The sequence below is a fragment of the Urocitellus parryii genome, chromosome 8 (genome assembly GCF_045843805.1).
Source record: "Urocitellus parryii isolate mUroPar1 chromosome 8, mUroPar1.hap1, whole genome shotgun sequence".
In the NCBI taxonomy this organism is placed as follows: domain Eukaryota; kingdom Metazoa; phylum Chordata; class Mammalia; order Rodentia; family Sciuridae; genus Urocitellus; species Urocitellus parryii.
Genome location: NC_135538.1, coordinates 107,662,124 through 107,680,500, shown reverse-complemented (window position 1 = coordinate 107,680,500; position 18,377 = coordinate 107,662,124). Strand labels below are relative to the sequence as shown.

At 36.7% G+C, this 18,377-nt stretch overlaps 1 protein-coding gene across 3 annotated transcripts in view; it reads right to left on the bottom strand.

Annotated features, from left to right (window-relative positions):
• Window positions 1-18,377, bottom strand: part of Xpo5 (exportin 5) — a 46,223-nt gene that overhangs the window by 12,938 nt on the left and 14,908 nt on the right. For 2 of the 3 annotated variants that reach the window (XM_077802142.1, XM_077802144.1), the window contains 10 exons: window positions 17,823-17,948; window positions 16,753-16,843; window positions 14,909-15,037; window positions 14,005-14,135; window positions 10,101-10,256; window positions 8,422-8,463; window positions 8,068-8,157; window positions 7,155-7,354; window positions 6,909-7,008; window positions 5,876-6,057 (listed from right to left, as the gene is read on the bottom strand). In XM_077802142.1, coding sequence (XP_077658268.1) covers window positions 5,876-6,057; window positions 6,909-7,008; window positions 7,155-7,354; window positions 8,068-8,157; window positions 8,422-8,463; window positions 10,101-10,256; window positions 14,005-14,135; window positions 14,909-15,037; window positions 16,753-16,843; window positions 17,823-17,948 — 1,247 coding nt within the window. The remainder of the gene's footprint in view (window positions 1-5,875; window positions 6,058-6,908; window positions 7,009-7,154; window positions 7,355-8,067; window positions 8,158-8,421; window positions 8,464-10,100; window positions 10,257-14,004; window positions 14,136-14,908; window positions 15,038-16,752; window positions 16,844-17,822; window positions 17,949-18,377) is intronic. The other variant, XM_077802143.1, reaches the window with a different exon arrangement.

Here is an 18,377-nt window from a genome sequence, read left to right as displayed (position 1 = left end):
CAGTAGATTCTTCTCACTTTCTTATATCCTTTAAAAAGCTTTGAGGGGCTGGGGATGTGGCTCAAGCGGTAGCGTGCTCGCCTGGCATGCGTGCGGCCCGGGTTCGATCCCCAGCACCACATACCAACAAAGATGTTGTGTCGGCCGAGAACTAAAAAATAAATATTAAAAAAATTTAAAAAAAAAGCAATCTAAAAAAAAAAAAAAAAACTTCCTATTTAAAAAAAAAAAAAAAAAAAAAAAAAGCTTTGAATTTTTGCCAGGCGTGGTGGTGCACTACCTGTAATCCCAGCTCGTAGGCTGAGACAGGAAGATTGTGAGTTCAAAGCTAGCCCCAGCAAAAATCGAGATGCTAAGCAACTCATCAAGACACTGTCTCTAAATAAATTACAAAATGGGACTGAGGATGGGGCTCAGTGGTTGAATGCCTGAGTTCAATCCGGGGTGCCAAAAAAAAAAAAGCTTTGAATTTTTTTTTCTTTTTTTAAAAATTTTTTAGTTGTAGTTGTCAATACCTTTATTTTTATGTGGTGCTGTGGATCAAACACAGGGCCTCACATGTGCTAGGTGAGTGCTCTAATGCTGAGCTACAACCCCAGCCCCAGTTTTGAATTTTTGATCTATCTATTTTTTCCTTCCCTTGTGCTTCTGCTGTCCTATTTAATAGCCCAATGCCAAATCTAAGACTGGGAAGATTTACCCTTGTGTATTCATCTAAAGAGTTTTATAACAAAGATATGAAAAATCGTGCTCTATATGTGTAATAAGAATTTTAATACATTCCGCTGTCATGTATTACAAAAAAAATTTAAAAGAGTCTTATAGTTTTAGTTCTTGTATTTAGGTCATTGATTCTGAGTTAATTTGCACATATGGTTTGAGGTAGGGGTCCAATTTCATTCTGTTACACATGGATATTCAGTTATCCCAGCAGAATCTTTCAATTCTGAATGTCCTGACACCCCTATGAAGAAACAATTTTATATAGATGTACGGGTTTTTCTCTGGATTCTCAATTCTATTATTTTGGTCTATATGTCTATTCTTATGCTGATATAACACTGTTCTGATTACTGGAGCTTTGTATTAAGTTTTGAAACGGGAATTTTACTTCCCTGAACTTTATCCTCCCTTTTCAAGATTGCTTTGGCTTTTTGGGGTCCCTTGCAATTTCTATTTATTTATTTATTTATTTATGGCCAGGATGGCCTCTCTGCCTTAGCCTCCCAAGTAGCTGGGATTATAGGCATACATTTTTTTTCTTTAAAGTGATACTAGGGATTGAACTCAGGGCATTGAGCTATATTTCCTCCCTCTCACAATTCCTTATGAATTTGAGGATCAGTTTTCCCACTTTTGCAAAAAGATGCTGGAATTTGAATAGTGATTACTTTTATTTTGCAGGCTGCTTTGGGTAGAATGCCATCTTAACAATATTATCTTCTAATTCATGAATATGAGACGACTTTCCATTTATTTAGGTCTTTTTTAACTTCAGCAATGTTTTATAGCTTTCAACATGTAAGTCTTCCATACCCTTGGTTAACAAATTTACTCCTAGGCATTTTATTATTTTAAATGCTACTGTAAATGGGAATTATTTTCTGAGTTTTTTTTTTTTTTTTTTTTAATAGTTCCTTGCTGAAGTATAGAAACACAACTGAGCTGGGCATGGTGGCTCACTTCTGTTATTCCAACAACTTGGGAGGCTAAGGCAGGAGGATCATAAGTTCAAGGCTAGTCTCAGCAACTTGGTGAGACCCTCTCAAAAAGAAGATATTAAAAAAAGGGCTGGGATGAAGTTCAGTGGGAATGTGCCTTGGGTTCAATCCCTAGTACTAAAACTAACAACAAACAAAAACCCCACATCCATCTTGTATCCTGAAACTTTGGTAAATTTGTCTCTTAGCTCTAGTAATTTGGTTGGGGGTGAGGTTGGAGGACTGTTCCATATCTAAGATCATGTCATTTGTGAATACAGTTTTACTTTTTTGTCCATTTGGGTACGTTATTTATTTATTTTTTTCTTGCCTAATTGCTGAGACTTCCAGGACACAATGCTGAGTAGCAGCACTGAAAATGGGAATACTGTCTTGTCCCTGAAGGTAAAGAGAATAATTTTCAGTCTTGTAACACTGAGTGTGATGTAAAACATGGACTTTTTCATACAAAAAAAATTTTTTTGGCTGTAAGTATAGCCTAGTAGTAAAGCTCATGCCTAGCACATGCTGGGTCCTGGGTTTGATCCCTACCATAAAACAAACAAAATAACAAAAAATGGTACCAAAAAACCCCTCCAAAAAACCGTGTGTGTGTATATTTTTTTCATGTTGAAGAAGTTCCGTTCTATTCCTAATTTGCTGTTTTTATCATGAAAGAGAATTAACATTTTCAAATGCTTTTATTTTCTGTGCTGAGGTTTTAGTTTGATTCCTTTGTTCTTATTAATGTAGCATATTATGCTAATTGGTTTTTGTATCTGACCCACACTTGCATCCCTGGGATAAATTCTTCTTGGTCATCATGTGTAATCTTCTTACTACACTGATAGATTCAGTCTGCCAGTATTTGTCCAGGTCACCTAAAACTTTGCCTTACCCTTTATCTCCTGCTTATGTGGAGCCTTACTATTGGTAAGAGGTGCCTTTATTGGCAGGATGCCAGTAGTACTGGGAATTAAAAGCCTAGGGGTGCCCAACCACTGAGCTATATCCTGGCCCTTTTTGTTTTACATTGAAACAAGGTCTCTCTAAGTTGCCAGGTAAGCCTTGAAATCCTCCTGCCTCAGTCTCCCAAGTTGCTGGGATTACAGATGTGTACTACAGTGCTCAGTTGGTATTTATTTTTTAAAACTCCTAACTGCCAGCTGGGTGTGGTGGCACATGCCTGTAATCCCAGCAGTTTGGGAAACTGAGGCATAAAGACTACATGTTCCAGCCCAGCTTGGGTAACTTAGTGAGACCCTGCCTCAGAAAGAAAAAAAAGAAAAGACATAAAGGACTGGGGATGTAGCTCAGTGGTAGAGTGCTGGCTAACTATGCACAAGGCCCAATATTCAATCCCCAGTACAGCAAAACAAAACAAAAAATTAAAAAAGTAGTTTGCTATTTTTTTGGTTTCAAAATTCTGATAAAATTAGTTCTTCTAAGAAGAAATTAATAATTAAGTCTGACAGAGACTAGTCACCTACTTTTATTTTAATTCAATATCATTGTGACCTCAAGTTTTTTTTTTTTTTTTGTACTGGGAATTGAGCCCCGAAGTACTTTACCACTAAGCCACATCTCTAGCCCTTTTTATTTTGAGACACTGTCTCACTAAGTTGCTTAGGGCCTTGTTAATTGCTGAGGCTGACCTCAAACTTGCAATCCTTCTGCCTTAGCCTTTGGACTTGCTGGGATTATAGGGGTGTGCAACTATCCCTCCCTCCCCAAGCTCCTATAGTTTCCATAATAAAAGGGTTCACCTACCAGTATGTCAAATGTTCCTGATACAAGAGAATCTTATATTCTTTATAGCTTCTTCCTTCCTCTTCTTCAATGACATACAACCACTGTGGCTACACCTCTACTCATTAGTGGTGGCAGAACTCAAGAGTATAGAACACTCAAATAGGAACAGTTGTGTGTTTACATACAGGGGTGAAAACAACTTCTGGTAGTATTTAGGCTCCCCTTGCCTGATACACTTTGCCCAGCAATACCATGTTCCTCCTAATGTGGAACTTGGTATTGCCTGGCAAAGGAAGGGACATTAGATAATAAACATTTTCTAAACTCCACACCTTTTTGAAATATTTTTAGTATCACCAGCTAAGAGTATAATAAGTAGGCTAATAAGACTTTATATATATTAAGCATACAATGTAGCAAACTTCAAGAAAACAGAGGAACTATTATTCTAATAGATAATGATAACTAATCTTGTGAAAACCAGAGTTCATCTCTCATAACTGACCTCTGTCCAACCCACTGGGCACAGCACTGTCCAATGGGAAGTCATGTAAATTATTTTAAAATTTCTATAACTACATTAAAAAAGTAAAAAAGAAACATTTTATATAAGCCAGTGTGTGTCAAAAACATCATTTTAACATTTTACCAATATAAGAAATTATTAATGATACTTTTTTTTTTTAAACTAAGATTTAGAAATGTGATATTTTATACTTAAATAGCTCATCTCAATTCAGACTAGCCAAATTTCAAATACTCAAGAGCCTCATGTATGTAGCTAGTACTTTCTATACTGGATAGTGTTACCTTTAATACCTTTAATTTGTCAGACTATTTGATCTGTGAGTATGTGTGTGGTGCGGGGGACTGAAATCAGTCTGCACATGCTAGAGAAGCACTCTACATTCCCAGCCCTTATCGGACTATTTGACACTGGAAGTGCTCTCAATACCTTGTCATGTATTTCAAGAAAGTAAACTTTTCTCTGTTAAAAAAAATAGTAATCTGGGCTGGGGCTGCAGCTCAGTGATAGAGTGCTCACCTCGCATGTGGAAGGCACTGGGTTAGATCCTCAGTACCACATAAAAATAAATGAAGATATTGTGTCCATCTACAACTAAAATAAAAAAATAAAAAAATAAAGGTGCTGTGTCCATCTACAATTAAAAAAATATAAAAAAAAATTAGTCTGGGGTGGGTTGTAGCTCAGTGGTAGAGTGCTTGCCTTCATGTGTGAGGCACTGGGTTGGAACTTCAGCACCACATAAAAATAAATAAATAAAGGAAAAAAAATTACATAAAAGAGTAGTAATTTAAAACTCACTTCTCATGACTGGTGGAAAATATAAATTAATATAACTAATTTGGAAAACTAGTTCTATTGGTGATGTGCCTTATAAACTGGGAATTCCATTAGTATGTGCTTATTAAGACTTTATAAGAATGTAACTGCAACACAATTTGTAATGTTAAAAATCTGCCCTCAGGGCTGGGGATGTGGCTCAAGCGGTAACATGCTTGCCTGGCATGCACAGGGCACTGGGTTCGATCCTTAGCACCACATAAAATAAAGTTGTTGTGTCCACCAAAAACTGAAAAATAAATATTAAAAAAAAAAATCTCTCTCTCCTAAAAAAAAAAAAAAAAATGCTGCCCTCAGGGGCTGGGGATATAGCTCAGTTGGTAGAATGCTTGCTTAGCTTAGCATGCACAAGGCCCTGGGTTCAGTCCTCAGCACCACCAAAAAACCAAACAAACAAAAAACACACACACACGTTTGTAAAGCTCAAACAAACAAAGCACCCCCCCCCCCAAAAAAAACCAGGCAAAATGTTAAAGGAATATTGTTTACATTTCAGTTCAGTCATTACTGATAAATTCAGTTAGTTCATATGAATACCAGCAAGAGAAGGACTACTATAAAAATAAACCATCCTGCTCCTAATGAACAACTCCTTTACAAGTAAAAATTTAGATTAAATAAAATTTAGAAGTAAGGATGACATAAAAAGAAGTGGAAGAAGAACATGCAAGAAGCTTTGAAGTGAAAAGTCATTCTGGGATTAGCTCCCATAGGCTTACATGAAATACAAGATTTATACAAGTAAGAATTGTAATTTTTATTTTACTTTTTTTTTATAGGACTCGGGATTAAACCCACAGATGCTCTATCACTGAGTTATAACCCCAGGCCTCAAACTTATGATCCTATTGCCTTAGCTTCCCAGTGGCTGGGATTACAGGTGTCAAACAAGAGCTATTTTTTTTTTTTAAAGGAGTCACTCAAAAAAGAATCAAGACCTAATCCCTCATTACTACTATTAAAAAAAAAAAAAAATTAAACTGGTTAAACTATTGAGAGTCTTCTTTGGAAAAAAAAAAAAAAGACTAACAAGACAGAAATTATTTTTCTCACTCACCTTATAAGGGCAAGTAAATTGTCAAGAAGTTTCAGAATCTGCTCTGTGCAGGGGTTACGAAACACTGGATTTCCACTGGGTGTATAACCCACCACAAATCCCCCAGCTTTGGCCTCTTCTAGGTCAGCAGGCCAGCAAGTTCGCTTCACAACACCCAGAATGCTATACACACAAAAGCTCATCTACAGAAAAGCACAAATGAAAGGTAAACATCGATGGGACAGAAAAGATGAAAGTACTATTAGATACATTCAAGGCTGTGGTATAAGTGACATAGAGACCATAGAAAATAAAAGAACCCTCTGTTTTTCTCTGTCCCCACGGGATCCCTGTCCCTTCCTTTAGGTCAAGTCCAAGAGGGGTTCTCTCTCTGGCATTTTCAGAGGCAAGGGTGCTTTTTGTAAGCTTCCCTTTCATGTCTTTTCAATGGACTTAGTGACTATCCTACAAAATCTTGATTAGAAGGTGCCTTAGATATGCTCCAAAACTAAGTATTTAAACTACCTTAATTTCATCATGTTTCTGAGCTGGCCTTGTACCCTCTAGCTTGAACTTCAGCAGTTTTTGCCTTATTCTCGCATGACAGACCTCTTTTTAACCACTTGCTAGTGGTTAAATGTGACTTGCCATAAAGGTGCCAGGAATAATGCATATTTGAATAGCAATTAACTGAAAAAAATTCAGGTTTGCATGTTAGGCTATTACTGTGAATTTTATATGTCAGAGAGCAATGGCAGGGAGGGCTCACCTTACAGAGTACTAAGTTATAACCTAATTCCTCATTATGCCTTTAGTCTTCAGAGATACTTAGAGATCCTTAAAGCGAAATAATGACTTCACAGAAAAGACCATCTGCTCTGCTGTGGGAACTAACTCAAGAATTTAAAACTAAAGAAGAAAAGCAGCAGCTTAGGTAAGTGGAGACACCCAGATTTCTCACCAATATAGACAAATCTATGAGAAACTTGACAACTGTTAACATCCCTATTCCTACCCATGGCCAAGCAACTTCCTGTTCCCAGCAAAGTCTTACTCGTGCACGATTCAAGCCACAGGGGTCCTCCAGAGCTGGATCACAACTTTTCAGATCTGCACCCACATAGGCAATAAAAGCATCAACATCTGACAGCACTCTGAAAAATGAAGAGGGGGAAAGAAAAGTTATATCATGATTTTAAGTAAGGACAATTTCTTCCATAAGAGCTTTAACTTTAAGGCTGGAAAACAGAATGGGTAATCAAGTGCAGTGAGTCAGGCAATCTCCAAGGATGATTTCTACCTGTGCATGTCTTCAGAAAGCCAGATGCTGGCTACCGGTGCCATCAACTCCTCTAGGAATAACTTTTGACGTTCATAGTTCTTGAATTGGTTGCTAATGAGAACCAGGGCTTCCATGAGGGCACATTTCTCCATTTGTGTCAAGAGTAGCTCATTGGACAGGAGCTGCTTCACATGGTTATAAAGCATATCAAAATTGGGCTGCAGATCACAAAGAAAAAAAGCTGGTGGTAAAGGCCTGATTTTCAGGAGAGGTTGGTCACTTTGAAGGAAGAAAGAAGGAGAACCAAGGCAGTCCCAGAAAGGTCAGGCCTATAAGGCTGTAATTTTGTTAGAATTTTTTCCTTTGTCTAAATACTAAGGCAATTAGGCAGAAGACAGTTCTTGTTCAAGACAATACTCAAGTATTTGGAGAACTGCACTTTCTTCCCATACTACAACTATGAAGGTAATTTGTCTTTTTATACATCAACTTTATAGTATATTAACAGGTAAAGATCAATTTGTTATGTCTATAGAGATACAATTACTGTGTATTAAGAAATTTCTGGAAATTTTAGGAGTAATGGTAAGTTTCTTATAGAAACCTCCCCCAAAAAGGGTTGAAACTTGCATCTGAATTCTTCCAAGTTTAGGCACATCGTTGTAGTAACACATCAAATAGTAAAGAGTTATAGATGGATGGGGATAAACTTAGTTATGCATATAGAAGAGAACCATCCATTTTGAGGGAAGGACATATTTGCATTTTTAACTCAGTTGAGAGAGGAAGAACACACCAATTCAATACTACTTCTCTATGTGAAGCTACAGTTTCTAGTTTTTCCTAGGTATTAAAAGAGCTGGGTTTACAAAGAAATGTAACCAAACTTGACAGGATTCAGAAGTGACTCAGTCAGGGTCAAGTGGCTTACCAACACAAGCTCAGGGTAGTCCCGGCACATCTTGATGATGGAGGAACAAGCATGCCTCCTTACATTCCTCACTGCCCGGGTTCTGGGGGCCTGGAGACATTCAACAAACTCAGAGCCAATTTTAATATAATTTACTGATGCTGCATAGAATCATGTGAATATCTCAGGCAAATTCACAATAAATTTTCACAACTGTAAGAGTATAATGGAGTGACATTTATAGTCACCATAAGCCCATGTTTACATTGTTTTTACTAAACTCTTCCACTTACATAAAAATCTAGACTAAGTATTAGGTATTCATACTTTAGCTTCCAAGAAGTTATAATCTGTTGGTTTAATTAATGGTCTTACCTTACTTTCTTCAACAGTTTCAAAAGTGACAGATGAAAATAGCTAAAGGGAAGAGGGAAAAAAAAGGTCACTTGTGTTTTTTTTAAATATTTTTTTAGTTGTTAACAGACCTTCATTTTATTTATTTGTATGTGCTGCTGAGAACCAAGCCTAGTGCATCACGCATGCTAGACAAGCATGCTACTACTGAGCCACAACCCCAGCCCCATCACTTGTGTTTTTGAACAGTAGATATCATAAAATTTATCAAAATCCCAGGAGTATATTCTCAGAAATAATCTGACTACAAAAAGCTTTCTATCATGTTATGAAGCATCAGATATCCATTTTCTCAGATACCTCTGTAAGATGCTTGAGATTTACAATTTAATCATCAAACCACAAAGTAAAAGGTCATGGAATCCCAGAATAATCCATACCACCTGTCAAACAACTCAGCTATGGTGATACCTCTCGTTCCCTTTTATCAAAAGTTGAGTGATCTACTCTCTGTGAGTCTATTTTATAACTTCTCATTTACTTCTTAACCTGATACAATATGGCTGGTTTGTTGGTCACTATGATGGAATTATACTCAGATAAGGGTCTCACCAAGAAACCCACTGGAGGTCAGGGGGTGCAGCTCAGTGGTAAAAAGCTTGTCTAGCACATGTGAGGCCCTCTGGGCTTGATCCCAAGAATCAAGAATGTGGCTCAGTAGTAGAGTGCTCGCCTGGCATGCACGGGGCACTGGGTTCTATCCTCAGCACTATATAAATGTAAAATAAAGATACTGTGTCCACCTAAAAACTAAAAAATAGGTATTAAAAAAAAAAAAAAAAGAAAGAAAAGAAAGGAAGAAACCCACTGGGCATTCTCCAACTCTTGAGAATTTTCTGAAGTGCTGCTGGCCTATGACACAATACTTCTTTCATTACCCTGGCTATTTTTTTTCTTCCATGGGGACTTCTTATCACCACTGTTCCTCTTCCAATGATGGCAATGCTTAGGATTGCCCATAACTCTACATACATCTCCTCTTTCTTAGGAATTCCCTTCTATAGCCCATTTACTGTGAGATACCTCCATCCAGATATACTACATATACTTCAAACATAGTATTTTCAAGTATCATTTTTTTCCTTCTTTACTCCTGCTCTCTTCCTGGTCCAGTATTCTCACTCAGCTGATGGTTCTGCCACCCCCTTAGTCATTAAACTGGAAACCAGAAAACCATCCATATTGTTCCTTCTCTCACAAATTCCCTCATCATCTGACAGCATACTCATAACCTGCTTAGGTATTATTTTCTGTTTTCCAGACTATAAGTCTATCAATTGCAATGCCATATAGATAAAACATCTGTTTATGTGTCTTTCTTCCCATAGTGCTCCTAAAGGGCAAGGTATTAGTAGTATGGCTCATTCTCAGTAAATTTTTGATAAATGAATATATGACTGTTTACTAGTTTGCCTCATGTACTTTCAAAAAGTTAAAAAAAATAATTAGGGGCTGGGGTTATGGCTCAGTGGTAGAGTGCTTGCCTTGAATGTGTGAGGCACTGGGATTGATTCTCAGCATCGCATATAAATAAAAAAATAAAGGTTTATCAACAACTAAAATGAATAAGATAAATAAAATTAAAAAGATAAATAGCTTAGATATGTTAAGATAAACTTTACAAAGGAGAAGGACTTTACCTTAGAGAAGACTTGGGGCAAGAACTCTGGCCTGTAGGTAACAAATGAAAAGAGTGCTGAGATGTTAGTGAGGACACAGGATAGGATGAGAGGATCCTTGGTGTCAAAGTTCAGGACCATCTGTAATAGCTCTATTCCATCATTAATAGGAATTTCCTATAAACAGACATGAAAAGGAGGTTCACGTGGCAGCCTACACTCAGAGATAACAACTTTTGCTAAATTCCCTAGTTTAAAAATACATAATATGGTTACCATATATAATTTTACATACTGCTTTTAATCCTTAAAATTCAAAGCATTAATTCCATATTACAAAATTTATAATGCTATTATGTGCCATATTAGGGATGTAGAATTTCCTATGATTAGAAATTCAAACTATTTCCAGTTCTACACTGTTGTCAACAGTACTACAATACACATCTTTTTTAGGAAAATTATGTTTACACTTTCAATTATTTTATTGTGCAAGATATTTTTGATGTAGGGCATGGTGGTGCATTCCTGTAATCCCAGAGGTTCGGAAGGTTAAGGAAGGAGGATCACAAGTTCAAAGCCAACCCTAGAGCAATTTAGTGAGACCCTGTCTCAAAAAAGAGACTTTTAGCTGGGCTGGGGTTGTGGCTCAGCAGCAGAGTGCTCATCTAGACTGTGTGAGGCCCTGGGTTCGATCCTTAGCACCACATAAAAATAAATAAAGGTATTGTGTCCAAGTACACCTAATAAGTAAATATTAAAAAAAAAAAAAAAAAAAAAAGAGAGACTTCTGGGGCTGTGATTGTTGCTCAGTGGTAGAGCACTTGTCTAGCATGTGCGAGGCACGGGGTTCAATTCTCAGCACAACATATAAATAAGTAAATAAAATAAAGGTCCATGAGTAACTAATAAAAATATATATTTAAAAAAAAAGAAGAGAGAGAGACTTTTGGGGATAAATGGAATTGTTGGGTCAAAGGTATATTTCAAAGAAGTTGCTTTTCTTTTTTATAGGCTTTATCAACTGATTCTTTATCCAGTGTTTATCTTTCTATTGTTCCAAGTTTACATTTTAAAGTCTGTTTTGTAAGTTTAAAAATACAAGTACTTGGGCTGTGGTTATAGCTCAGTGGTAGAGTACTTGCCTAGCATGTGTGAGGCACTGGGTTCAATCCTCATCACTCATAAAAATAAATACATAAAATAGAGGTATTGTGTCCATCTACAACTAAAAATTAAGGGAAAAAAATTCATGTGGTTAAAGCCACTACTTTTTTCCTTCCTCCCAATTTAAATTCTTTTCCCAAAGTTATTTATTAACTAATCTAATCCTTCTTGTTTCTTTGGGAGCTTATATATGTTTCAAGTTGTTTCTAGATTATTTTGTCTCAAGGGGTTATATTTAATGCCAGCACTATACTGCTTTATTTGTAAGTTTTACATTTTACTATCTGCAGAGGCAAACTGATCCTCATTTGCAAAATATGATTTCCTTTTCTTCACAACTATCCCCTACACCAATTCATCACTGAGGCTGCTATAAAGCAAGGCTCTATCCAATGTTCTCAACACCAAAAGTACAGCTACTACCTCTATGAATTAGATAAGTAGCTTTTAAAATCTTTTTAGCCAGAGAATCTCTTGGTCAAACTCTTTTCACTGAAGGGTGAATGAACATGATGAAAGTTTAGCTGACATGATTTACAGTGGGGTAGAGGATTGAGAGCAGAAACTGAGCAGTCTGCAAACCACTAAACTAGCCAATACTCTACAAAGTCAGAAGTCAATAACCCCAAGATAAAATGGATCAGGTTGAGATCTGTCACTTACATACACAGGGACATATAACATATTATGCAATTTCATTAACAAATAAATGAATAACCTCATTATATACTCATCACATATCCACCTCTTTTTTGGGGGGTACCAGGGATTGAACTCAGAGGCTCTCAACCACTAAGCCACCTCTCCAGCCCATTTAATTTTCATTTTGAGACAAGGTCTCACTAAGTTGCTTATGGACTAAACTGCTTAGGCTAGTCTTGAACTTGAAATCTTTCTGCCTCAGCCTCCTAAGTCACAGGGATTACAGAGATGTGCCACCATGTCTGGCTACTCATCTTTCTTGATTAGAAATAATTCATTGTGAACTCATTTCATATTAATGAAGAAAACAATAGGTTTTTAGAGTCAAAAAGTTTACTTTAAGTCACTGACAAGGCCAAATCCTACCACCCAGAATTCTTCTATAGAAAAAAAGAGTTGAATTTTATTTGTTCTTCTACCACTTGTCCTGACTCCTACCAAATTTCTAAAATAATTTGATACTGATAATTTGCCTCCAGCCCATATCTTTCTCCTATACACAATTCATGGTATGGGGGGGGGGGTTACTTTATGAACCAATTAGAGTCTGGTATTTTGACCAAATACCATTAATATTAAAGTTTAATGTGAACTGGGGGTGTGGCTCAGTAGTATAACTACTTGCCTAGCATGCATAGTTTTGGGCTAATTGCATCTTGGTGCTTACTATAAAATCAGCCTAGAACCAATTAGGCACCTACCCTTCTAAAATACTGCTGGTCCCTTTGTATGCTTAATACATACCAGACAAACCCTATCATTCTATTCTTTGGCTTTCAAGTAAGATCACAACCACATGTTTAGATTCATTAAAGACATCTAGCTTAAATTCCAGAAAAGGAAACAAAGCATTTCCCTTGATTGATAATGAGAAATGAGCTTTCTCGATATGCCATACCTATTCTATCAGATAAATGCAATTGGGGCTGGGATTGTAGCTCAGTGGTAGAGTGGTTGCCTAGCATATGTGAGGTACTGAGTTCGATTCTCAGCACCATATATAAATAAAGGGTCATTGAAAAAAAAAAAAAAAAGATAAGTGCAATTCCAACCTATAAAAGGACCCACTTAGTAGCAGAATGCAGACTCCCAATAGGGTTTCTTACCTACATGTTGGGATAAACTCTGAATGCCATGATTTCAAACTGAAGTGAATCAACATAAAAGCACATGAAGTTCATCACCCTGAGATCTAATTTGTTAATATGTTCTTCATGAGAAAAAGCATTATATTTCACCTTCTTCAAGGGACTTAAGAGATCATGTTCACAACTAACCTAGAAAACACCAAGATACAGGGCTGGGGACATAGCTCAGTTGGTAGAGTGCTTGCCTTACTTACACAAGGCCTGGATTCAAACCCCAGTACCAAAAAAAGAAAACACTAAGATGCAATTACCCCAAAACTAGCCATGACTAATTATTTTATCTAATTAACAAGATTAACATGATATATACTGTTATCTGATTAATTATAGGTATAGCTAAGATACTGTTCTAAGAGAAGGTTGATAGGTGACATGAAGTATAGAAAATTAAGCTATTCATTGTTATTCAAGGGAAAGGGACTGATAAGCCAACATAGTATTCTGGCCTACCAGCCATAAACTGAAAAGAATGTTTTATGATAAATATCTCAAATTATCAATTCAAAGTTTCTATCACTGGTCTCTCTGTGATAGTTATCCTATCGGTGGCTCCTGTGTCCTATTAAGCTCTACTATTCATCCCCTTTTAAAAAGAATACTAAATAGATTAAGAGATGTGAGTTTTGATCCTATCTGCCATTTATTAGCTGTTTAAACTTGAGTATGTTAGGGCCGTGATGTAGCTTAATGGCAAAGCACTTCCTCGCATTTGCAAACTCTGGTTTGATCCCCAGTCTCAAAACAGACAAAAACAAAACAAAACAAAAAGCAAAAAGAAAACTTGAGTATGTTATTTCACCTCTCTAAATCCCAGTTTCTTCTTTTGTAAGATGAATATCTAGATTTTCCTATCCCCCTGATAGTTTACAAGAGATCAAACTTATGTAGTCAGCAAGGGAGTTACTTACTTCTTTCTCTAGTGTTCGAAACATCTGGTTGATCACACTTTCCAAAAAAAAAGTCATAGCTTCCCACTGCACAAATGAAGGTGAGAAGATGGAGCACAGGCCTCCTTCTCCAGTTCCAGCTGTAGAACAGGCTTTTGAAACACACATGCAAACATTCATTCAGCATGGCAAGAACATAGAAGACAAAGAAAGACAACACAGCCTCAGTGCTTGGTGATTTTTAAGAGTTGAAGGAACAGGGTGATCTTGGGCAAAGAAAACCATGTGTGCTAAAGGCAGAGAAGGGTCCCTACCCTGCTTATATCTGTAATCCCATCAACTCAGGAGTCTGAGGTAGGAGGCTCATAAGTTCAAGCCAGCCTCAGCAACTTAGTAAGGACAATTTAGCAAAACCTGGTCCTTTATTTTTGTAAAAAGTCCTGGGGATGTGGCTTAGTGGTTAAGCACCCCTGGGTTCAATCCCTGGTACTAAAAAACAAAAACAAAAAAAGAATAATCAAAGAAGGATCTGAATTCATCTCTATGAGCCTTGTCTGTTGAAAATATACATATAATGATTAAAAACAGTGCCTAACTCATTAGAAGCACTTAATAAATATTAATTAATGCCTCTCTATCATTTTATGGAATATTCATGAAAATCCAAATAATTAAGATATTTGTGATCATAAATAATTCTTCCCATAAGGCAATGATAGGGACATGGTTTTGTGCTAATTAAAAAAAAAACAGTGTCAGATGAAATGTTCTCTCCTTTGAGCATTTTCATTTGCTCACTCCCTAGGAGTAAGAACAGCTGTCTTTTAATAGTATTAATATACTGTTCTGACATATGACTCAGGTTTATTTCCTATGTATAGTTTTGATATAATACTTCACCAATGTTAGCAATGAAAAAACTCACGGTTCATAGATCCAGCATCAACTGAAGTTGATAGCTGATACTTTAGCCACTCCCCAGCCATCTGGAAACTAGTCTTGGGATCCAAACGACATGCCAATCTCATCACTTCTCCTTGCTGAGCTCTGGATGCTGCAAAGATAAGGACATGAATCAATAACTGGCACATAACAGTTTATTACAACAGATGAATAAAATGTGGTGTATATATGCAATGAAATATCATTGGCATTAAAAAGAAGTACTGATACATGCTACAAGGAAGAATTTTAAAAATATTATGTTAAGGCTGGGCACAAAGGCACATGCCTGTAATTCCAGTGGCTTGGAAGGCTGCGGCAGGAGGATCTCAAGTTCAAAGCCAGCCTCAGCAACTTAGCAAGGCCCTAGGCAACATAGTGAAACTGTAACTCAAAAATAAAAAAAATAAAGGAATGATAGTAGAATGAATTGGACATTATTAACCTATGTATGCTTGCATGATTACATGACCTGTGTAACCCTACATCATGTACTAACAGACGAATGAGAAGTTATACTCTATTTATGTATGATGTGTCAAAATGCATTCTACTGTCATATATAATTAATCAGAATAAAAATAAATAAATAAAAAAGTCTGTGGATGTGGTTCAGTGCTTAAGCACCCCAGGGTTCAATTCCTGGCACCACATCCCACAAAAAAAAAATTGTCTTAAGTGAAAGAAGGGAGTCACCAAAGACCATATCTTATGATTCCATTTTTTAAAAAAGTATTTCTTTTTAGATGTTGATGGATCTCTATTTTATTCATTTATTTATATACAGTGCTGAGAATTGAATCTAGTACCTCACACTTGCTAGGCAAGTGCTCTAACACTAAGCCACAACCCTAGCCCACTTATGATTCCATTTATCTGATATGTTCAGTATAGGTAAAACAAAGAAAGATTATTGGTTACACATGATTAGTAGGAATGAAGAAACTGAGAAGTAATTTTTGGTGGACAAAGGGTTTCTTTTTGGGGTAATGACAACATCCTAAAATGAATTTGTGGTGACAGTTGCACAATTCTCACAAAAATACTAAAACCACTGAATTATATACTATAAGTATGTGGTAAATGAATTTTATCTTAATGGTTATTTTAAAAAGAAAGAAAATTGGGCTACAAAAACCCCAGAACAGAATTATGACATTAGGATATAATGGGTTTTCCCACTCTTTCTGGGAAGGATAAAACCACATGGTGAGATGGTATTTAATTATAAATATGAAAAAAATGTGAGGGTATCTTAAATATGGTTACTGTCCCTAAACATCAGTGTTTAAAGACTACATATCTATATGTTTGTGGGGTGGAACACATACTATGCCTTGGATGCAGTCCCAGAATCCTGCAAAGGGAAACCAGACAACGCTGCTGTCCAGATTTGGGGATCTTTTTCTTTTTTGGTATCAGGTTGAACTCAGGGGCTCTTGACCACTGAATCACATCCCCAGGCCTATTTTGTTTGTTTTGTTTTGTGGTGCTGGGGATCGAACCCAGGGTGTTGTGCATGCAAGGCAAGCACTCTACCAACTGAGCTATATTCCCCAGCCACCACCACTTCCGCCCTATTTTGTATTTTTATTTAGAGACAGGGTCTCACTGAGTTGCTTGGCACCTCACTTTTGCTGAGGCTGGCTTTGAACTCACAATCCTCCTGCCTCAGCTTCCCGAGCCGCTGGGATTACAGGCAAGTCCTACTGCACTGGGCCAGATTTGGGGATCTTTGATCAGAACCCCAACTGACATGAACCATTCTTCATAACACTAGATGTCATTCTGAGACTTTTGGGAGAAATGCCAGATTATATCACTTACAGTTGAAGAAAGCATTGAAGTCTTCATCACTATCAAAATCAAATCGAGAATATTCACAGCTAGGACTGTCTGTCTTAGAAGGAAAACCCATCTGGAAAGAGACAATTGGAGTAGGAGATGAAAATGATGAAACTAAAAGGGTGCTTAAGCTTAAGGAACTCAAGCACTTTGTGATTTAAAAATAGTTAAAGATTTGCATTAGATATTCTATGACAAATAACTGCTTCTGTTCCACTCAAAAGCCAGTTTATTCCCAGCTCTAATATTCCTCATAGTGGTAGAAAAGAGAACACTTTTAGCTGATACCTTCCTTCCAAGGTCCTCAGAGAGACTCTACTTCTGAATTTTGTTTAAGGTCTATGAATACAAAGTCCCAAAATAAAGTGATAATTCAGCATGCAATAAGGAAGAATTGAGAACTATTTGCCTCATTAAATGCTAAACACTGGGAATAAATATATGGAACAACATGTGTTCCATTCAAAATAGGTTTGAAGATCATGGCAGAAAATTAGAACATAGTACATGCTAGTTAAATTCATTGAGCAATTAAGGGGATGCTTCAATGGGCCCCACACTCTTGCTTTAAAATTAGGATTTAGAATCTGTAAGCTATGAGAATTCTTAGCAAACCTCAGAATTCATGAGTAACTCTATTGAAATGGACAATAACTTGTGCTTCCACTCTCACTTTCTTCTCATTTGCCTTCTTGACTCTCATTTGACCTCCAGGAACAATGTTTAGACATTTATTTCTTCTTGGAATATTCCTGACTCCACCTCCTATGTACTTCCAAAGCATTCTGCTTTTAACTCCTGAATAGCAACTATCATATTGTATGGTCACTGCTCTTGATGTAGCACCTAGCCCAATACTTGATATGTAAATGGTCTAAAACAAAGAAGGGCAATCATAATAACCCATTTATGGCCTTCTTTCTTCCCAAAGAATAAAAAATATGCCCAAGGAAAGGATCTCAAGTGGTCACAAAAAGGCCGTCAATGATGCCAATCTTATAATTATGCGTATTCACCTACATGCCACATGCTTAGATTCCCTTTATATATACCTTGACCAAGTTAGTCATAGAAGCACGAAGATATTTCGGTATTATTGCTAACAGCAAAGGATCACGAGATAGGATCTCATGTCTGAAAAGGGCTCCCCAAGTCATCTGAGTTGAAGACCGTAGAAACTAAAGCAAAAAACAAAACAAACTCAGTTAAGATTTGGATTCTAAATAATTAAGACTATTAGCCTTGTAGTCATCATTTACATTTTTCACAAATAAATCTCTACAAGACTTTGAAACTTCCTCTACTGCAACACATCAGTAACAACTGCTCACTATGAACCACATGTTAATAGGACAGGCGATGGGGTCAGACCACTCCTTGGAGAGTAGTCTAAACTCTACTTTCTTTTTCATGAAAAAGGATACTGAAATCTGTGTGTCAAAAGAAAAATTGTGAAGATGAAATTAATTTTATAACAACATAATTAAAATTTTGTGTTTAAAGTCCCTTTAACGCCAAGCCACCTGGGACAAACCTCTCACTCAGCATTATCAGAATTTTACCTAAGAGAAAAAGCACATATACTCATTCCTAGGGCCTGAAGAGTC